General features: G+C 33.0%; 1 protein-coding gene across 1 annotated transcript; it reads left to right on the top strand.

Moving 5' to 3' along the window:
- Positions 1–459: 459 nt before the first annotated feature.
- LOC120072151 (putative defensin-like protein 184) lies at positions 460–624 on the top strand. Its single transcript, XM_039024564.1, has one exon. The coding sequence runs from the start codon at positions 460–462 to the stop codon at positions 622–624; it is 165 nt and encodes a 54-aa protein (XP_038880492.1).
- The last annotated feature ends 7,536 nt before the right edge of the window (positions 625–8,160 follow it).

Below are 8,160 nucleotides of genomic sequence, written 5' to 3'. Positions count from 1 at the left end.
TTCTAGGATGATATTACAATGAGTATTTTTAAAATAAATAATAAAGTTAAAGAGTATATGTTATAACTTTGCAAATTATCATATCCCATAGACAATTTTCAAACATCAGGTAAACAAACAATAGTCGAAGTATATATCATGTATATCGATTAAAGAAAGGAAATTTTCACTAATAAAAAAAAGTGAAATTATTTACAAAAATAGCAAAAAAAAAAAATATTGATAGACACTGATAGACTTTTATCAGCATCTATCAGTGGTAGACTTCTATCAATTTCTATCACTGATAAACACTGACAGATTTCTATCGACTTCTATCAAAGAAGATTAAAATTTTGTTATTTTAAGTAAATAGTTTCCCTTATTTTTCTATTTTTGAAAATCGTATGAAAGAACAACTATGATAATGGAAGATTTTGTTCAAATTTATGGAACTAATTTTTGTTTTGTATGACTTATATGGTGTTGATAGCACAAGCAAAGAATTGTCATAGAGTGTGGACTTGCAAAGGAGACATTAGGTGTTGGGAAGACTGTAAAAATCAACACAATGGAAGGGGACTCTGTGATTTATACACTGCACCTTCTGTTCCTAAACAATGCTTTTGTGCTTATAAATGTTAACACATTTCTGTTACTATTTCCTCTTTTATCTTTACTTTCTTGAGGACTTGATACAAGTCTTTCTTGTTTCTTTAATTTTCTAAATTTTAATTATGATTTCATTTTAACTTTAGTCTATATATAAACTTCGTTAAATTACAAATTTAGACTTTTAATTTTGAATATCATCAATTCACGGACTCTTAAAATGATAAATCTATTTTTTAAATTTTTGATTAGTTTAAAATTTGAAAGTACTAAACACAAAAATGAAAGGACTGTTTTAAAATATAGGAAAATGGGTCAATCTATTTACAAATATATTAAAATGTCACTATCTATCAATGATAAAAAGTAATAGACATTAATAGACATCTATCAGTCTCAAATAATAGACACTGATAGATGTTTATCGATGTCTATCACTAATAGAGAGTGACATTTTGCTATATTTGAAAATATTTTTAACAATTTTGTCATTTAAAATAATTATCTTAAATGAAAGGTATATTTACATCTAATAGATCGATTAAAATTTAAAAATATTGAATTTGAAAGGAAGATATATTGGATAAAAAAAGAAAAAAAAAGATTAAGAACCTATTAAATACACTTTAAAAAAAATGGAGGACCCAAATAAACAAAAACCTAAAAGATGAAGATTAAATTTTTAATTTAACCTACAAACTTTATTTTCTTTTTTATTTGATTTGGATCAATTAAGAAGGATCATGTCTTACACCTACATCAAGTTAGTGGTGGGAGCGAAAGATACTCTATAGGGAATGACTTTCCTTACCAAATTAGCATCATTTTAAAAAAATACTTTTTCTAACATCTTTTCTATTTTTCTAAATTTTAAACGGAATTCCACATAGTAAAAATATCCTTTTGTCTTTTCTTTGATATCTTTAATGCTACATTTATCTAACACAATTTTAAGTATTAACTTCAAGTTTCAATTTAAAATTGAAACTTCGTGTTTCCATTAAACTTGTTAATATTATTATTATTATCATTTAAAGTGAAGTTCCAACATTAGATTTTTGAAATTCCAACTTTTTCAATTTGGAAATTCCAATTATTTTCTTAACATTAGAGGAGATTTGGAAGTTACAATTTAATTGTTTTTTTCCGTAACATTCTATTTGAAAGTTACATTTTTTTTTTTATTAGATTTGGAAGTTACTATTCCCGTAAAATTAAATTTGAAAGTTATACTTAAAAATTTCTTTGCAAGAAATTTCTCATTAAAAAAAGCTTACTCAAATTTTCTTGGTACTTCCTATAAGAATCCTTATGGGAAGAACCAAGAAATTTTTCAGTAAACACCTTTTTTTATTATAAACTATTATGTTACAATCAAGAGATTGGGATTTGATTCTAACCTTACAAATTATTTTCTTAAAAAATGTCCAATTTCTATGTACTTCCCATGAGATCCTTATGCGATGTGCCTAGAAATTGAACATTAAAAAAAAAAGTCTCTATTTTTTCCACAAAATTAAGTTAGTTTAATTTTATTTACCAAATTCAAATTTATTTTTTTAGTCAATTCATTTCTTTTCTATTAAACTTAAATTAGTTTAAAAGCTTTAATTCTTACCAAGAATTTTTTAAGTGAAAGATATTTGGTTCATGCTTCTAAAACCCTTGATTCTAATATTACAATTTGTAAACTAGAAAAGAAAAAAAAAAAAAATCCACTTTATCCAATTTGTAGGACCTTCCGGTAAGGATCCTCCCTCATGGGAAGTACTGGAAATTGGGTAGACTGTTTTTTTTTTTAAAGCTATCTCCAGTATCTCCTCAATTAAATTAGTTTAATTTCATTTACCCAATTCCGATTTGTTTTTCTAGCCAATTCATTTTTTCTTCATTAACTTAAGTTAGTTTAAATGTCCTAATTCTTACTAAGAAAATTTTAAGTGAAACATATTTGGTCAATGTTTCCAAAACCCTTGATTCTAACATTACAATATTTTTGAAAAAAAAATATTATGTCCAATTTCTAGGTACTTCCCATAAGGATCCCTATGGCAAGTACCTAGAAGTTGGAGAGACTTTTTCTTTTTTTTTTTTTTTAAAAAAAATTCATCTCTATTTTTTTCCCTCTTAGTTTAATTTTGTTTATCCAATTCCATTTTTTTAGCCAATTCATTTTTTCGTTAAACTTAAATTAATTTAAAGCCTCTAATTCGAACAAGTGTCTAATTTCGATTCGAAGTATTCTTTACTTTCTTCCTCAACAACAAAGTAAGAGTAGGCGTAGGACTTGTCGTCTAGTCATAGGGGATTTCGTCGCCTAAATCCGAACCAAATAATTTTAAATTGTTTCCACTAAATGTGTAGTGTCACACCCCCTCCCGAGCTTACCTCTTTCACCCAGAAGAAGGTGTGAGGACGATAGATACCACCCTTCTGTGATACCTACTGCCCACTTGAACCTATTATACTTTTATGATCAGAAAGGTCATACCCTTAACTACATGTTTCTAAATTCTATTGGGTTTGATAGCAGTCATATAGAAATAGAAACATATGCATTACGATTTAGGATTTAATTATGTCGATTAATTGTCAGGATAGTCATATTCAATTAACCAATTTTATCTTTGAACCTAGCAATTAAACGTTCTAGGAATAGCCATCAAATGCCTAATTTACTATTGCTATTTAGATGATTAAGACTAAGAATCATTAGCATTCATGATCAAGCATGAAAAGTCAATCTCAATAATCATGCTTTTGGAATTTAAATCGATTCAAAGAAAAACATAATTCTGAATTGCAAACATCAATTGAAAACAGAAAACTCATGAAATAACAATGAGTCCTTGATCCAAGAACTAGATAGAAAATTACCTCATCGATTCATGGACAAACCCATGAGATACAATCCAATTCATGCTCACAATCCAAAATTAAACTAAAAACTAACCTAGTGATACCGAAAACATCAAGGGAAGAAGAAAGCTCGGCCTCTCCTCAGCCTCCATTGAATTTCAACATAAAAATTGACCTAAAACCGAAGAGAGGAATCTATAGAATTAATCGCAGTGTTGCAATGCTACCTTGCGTTTGGGTTGAAGATGGAACGCGTGCACGCAACCGATTAGCGTCAAAGGATTCGGAGCATTGCAACGCTATTGCCAGTGTTGCAATGCTGGCCAACATTCTAGCATTCAATCTTTTGGCATAAGGCGAGCATTGGACTTCGGAAAATGTTGAGCGTTGCTATGCTGAAGTAGAGGCATTTTGGTCATTTTTCTCCTTTGAAGTTCGGATGCTCAATTCGACTCCAATTTGTTTCAAATTAACCTCGTTTAGCTCCAAATGCTCAGTTCTACCTCATGATTGCTCGGTACCTACAAAATAAGATAAATAACATATAAAATATACTAACGAGCCCGAGTTAAGCAATGAATTATAACTCTTTTTGAGAGCTATCACAATCCTCTGACTATCTCATGTGAGGTTCTTCTTATAGGCTCGGAACTAAGCTCTACGACCCTCTAACCATCCTGTGAGTTTCCACCACAGGCTTAGGAATTAGGCCTTCATGACCCCTTGACCATCCCATGCGATTTTGCCACAGGCTCAAGAACTAGGCCCTATGACCCCCTGACCTTCTCGTGCAGTTTTGTTATAAGCTCAGGAACTAGACCCTCAGACCATTTCTGTTGTGTACTCTTTATCACCATACAAGCTACACATATACATGTATGAAATTTCATAATAAACTTTTAAAGTAATACCAATCACAGTTTACTGGTAGAGATTCCCTCTTTTCCAAGTCTTCTGGTTTCCTAGTTCCTTCTTGAACCATAGGCCTGCACTAGCCTAATTTTAGCTTAGAATCTCATGCTTAGGGAACCTTAGAATACCTCTTGGCCCTAAACTTAGCTTATTAACTCCAACAGATGTTAAACTACGCATTGAAACAACCTAGGATAGTAGTGGTCGCAAGGCAGCCTTCCTTACCACCAGTTGGACGCATGGTTACTCTCACCAGGTCAGTTGGACGCATGGTCCACCCTGTTGGATGCATGGGCTGCCTTCTCAGCTCATTTCAGTTTCAGTTGGATGCATAGTCTTTCTTCCTAACGCATGAATAGTGAGTTTGGGCGCATGACACATATAACACCCTCTGTTCCCTCTCAAGTCTCTCTTAAGTCTTGTTTAAAGGAATTTTAAGTTGTGTGGTGAAAGAAGGCTCTCTCTTAAGGTATTTATAGGAAAATTTCAGCCATCCTTGTCATCCGAACTCTACCTCCAAGCATGACACCTCGACACCAAGTGGTCTCATCATGCATGAGCCAACATTCTTCTTCATGCATGCTGCTAACTCCACCTTCAAATGTCTAAGTGTCCATCGGTGAAACTTTACATCATGATTCGCCACCTTTAGCTTTGACACTTGGTCAAATTCATGCTATGCTGCCACTTAATTTCCTAAGGTGTCCACCTCTAGCTTTGACACTTAGTCAAATTCATGTTATGTTGCTACTTAACTTCCTAAGGTGTCCACCTCTGAGTTGACATCTTCTTCTTTGGAATTTGGTCCAACTAGTGCATGCATAACCTAATTCCTCACTCATCATGCGTCCAATTGTGCCTATTCCTCAAGGAATGTGTCCAACTACTCTATCTTTCACCCTCGTCAAACATACCCCTACTAGGGTGTGTGTCCAACGAGCCGCCCAACACTTAGCCAAATTCTCACCTTGAACACACCATGCATCCAACTCAACCTTAATCATCTAGATTCATTCAAACATGCATCCAAAATAGTTCCTTCTTTCCCTAACATACGTTCAACATAGTACTTTTAGGGTTCTACTCAACTATGCTATGAGTTGAACTTCTTACTTCTAACACTTAGTAAAAAATTCATACTTCTTGCTATGCCATGCGTTCAAATTTTCTTCCCCAAGAGAGGGTGTGGCGCCACATTGTCAAGCCCCGAAATCAACCCTTAAAAGAGCAATTTATCCACTTACCCCTACTTCGGGGAAGGAGTGAATTCCATCTTGTGTAGTTGTATTTCTAGCTTCCCAATCAGACGAATCCCAAAAATGGTAGGTTTGTTGAATCGACGATCTGACCACTTTCACCCATACAAATCAAAGGATCACCTTCATGGACAGGAGTTTACAACTCACTCAGGATTCAGGTCATGTCACCTATGGTCATCCTGGTGAAATGTAGGTCTCCATTATGAATGACATTATATATGAGACAAGTCATTTTATGGCCCGATCTTATACAAACTCCTTTGTATAGAATATTCTCGCTCGCATGTCTCGACATGAATGATCAGGATCAGATCATTTGTTACACTTTACAACAATTGTAACGTCTACAAAGCGGATCGTACTCGTAGTGTCACCAGGATAAAGTATCCAGCCTTATCCATCTACTATAGACCAATTAGGTTATCACTTAAACATGATCCACCTGTATGTCTCTACATACATGTTTAAGCTACAAAAGATAACCTTGGACGTTAGTTTATTGGTTTGTGGGTTTAATGCTACTAAATGTCAAATAAAACATCTCATATTTTATTAAATAAATAAAATGTTTGTACAATACAATTATAAACTACATGACTATAAGAGATTTAGGGTACCAACCCCAACATTCAGAATTTTGGCTAAGTGTTCAAACTATGTTTTGAGCCTAGAAAAGCTTAAAGGCATGAGTTGGCCTAAAAGGATCAAAATTTAGCTAAGTATTGGAAAGGAAGGTTGGAAGCATAGTTGAGCATTTAGAAGGGACAAATGTACTTAAACATATGGGAAAGAGAGGAACCATGCATTAGAGCCTTGGAAGTGAAAGATTTGGCTAAGTGTTGGAATTAAGAAGTTCATATAGTTTAATATATATTATATGATAAAGTGGTTATCATATGAATATATATTATTCTTTTTATTAAAATTAATTTTATTTTTGAAAATTATTTTTAGGAGGGAGTTGTAATACTCTCTCCTTTTTCTCTCTACAACGTGCAAGAGTGTGGGTATGCAGTTCTATTGGTTATCACCTTCTTCATCTCTCTGGAGTTTTTTAACAGAAAAAGATATACAAAGAATTTGAGTTCTGAAAAAAAAAAAATCCCTGCTTCCTAATCTATTTATTCCTCTCAATCCTTCTCTTCTTCCAAAAACCAAGAGTCCACGAACTCTTTAGATTCTCATCCTAGAGAATACTGGGGAAACCAATTGGTGGTGCCATTTTGGGATAAATTAGGATTTTAAGTTCGTGACCATTTGGTAGAGGAGTTTTCTCACGAGAAGAAAAGTTCTTCAAGGGTAAGTCTCTTTATCTTTGTTCTCTCTCTCTCTCTCTCTTTTTCATTAGCATGTTGTATTTTTAATTTAAATGCATAATCATTATGTATTTCTTTTGTAAAAATTGTAAATTCTGGAAGATTTGGGATTTGGGTCCGTTCCCGTTTCTGCTCAAGGACCTTCATCGGTTCCTTCACTAACTTCAACCTACTATGTTTCCAACTTTTGAATCCCAATCTTTTTCTCCTGATACTTGACCAAAATTTTTTCTCCTCTTTTAATCAAATGCATACTTCACTTCTAAGTTCAACCACATGCTCCCAACACTTAGAAATTTTTCTAAGTACTACTGCTTCCTTTAAAGTGTAGTTAGGACACTTAACCAAATTTTTACCCTCCAAAATTCCAGCATCCATTCCAACTAAGCTTAACTCCAACGATTATTTAGTGATCTTTAAACCTAGGTGAAGAGAAAAGAAATCGAGAACTTACATGTAGTAGTGGTAATATAGGTCGAACATAAGGAACCATTGAATTTCTCAGTTAAACCGTTTGCAATCAAAGATAAACGAGAGAGAGGATTTGGAGATTGATTGATTGCAAGAAATTTAAATTTCAAGAAAAGTAAGTAAAGATTGAATACAAATAATTAAAATATCTAGCCCAGGCCTTTGAGTTGATTCCCCAAATTGCAACTTGGTCATGGATTCATTCAATTATTCCTATATTGTCTAGCTTAGCTACCTCATCCAGAAAAGCTAGGTGAGGGCCCAAATTACCCAATTAACCAAACCAATAGATGTACCTACTACTTTAGCTAACCGTATTAAGATCGGAGAAATCGCTAAGTTGAATATTCAATTGGAAAAGCCAAACCAAACATCTAGTTTAATTCTTCTCTAGGTTAATTACGCAATTCGTTGAGATAGATTTACAACCTACAGGTTAATTTAACCTATTGCTACAATGGATTAACATGCAATTGAATGTCACGTATTGCAAATAGATCATAGCGATTGATTATACATCATAAGCAGAAAGATAATAATTACTCATTCATAGTAGAAGAAGAAATTGACAACAATATAGAAAACCACATAAAACTAGATCAAAATCTCACAAGTGTGCAATTACGGGGAAATCTACTCAATGCCTAAACTAAAAATCGTCACCTTAGTTTATGGATGCCAAGGAATTGTTTGTGTACATTCTATAATCAAGAACGGATGAAAAGTAAAGAGAAATTGTGGTTGAATGGGTT

This window comes from Benincasa hispida, chromosome 2 (assembly GCF_009727055.1).
Source record: "Benincasa hispida cultivar B227 chromosome 2, ASM972705v1, whole genome shotgun sequence".
Classification (NCBI taxonomy): domain Eukaryota; kingdom Viridiplantae; phylum Streptophyta; class Magnoliopsida; order Cucurbitales; family Cucurbitaceae; genus Benincasa; species Benincasa hispida.
The sequence above is the reverse complement of the archived record's forward strand: the minus strand, read 5'-3'. Positions and strand labels throughout refer to the sequence as shown.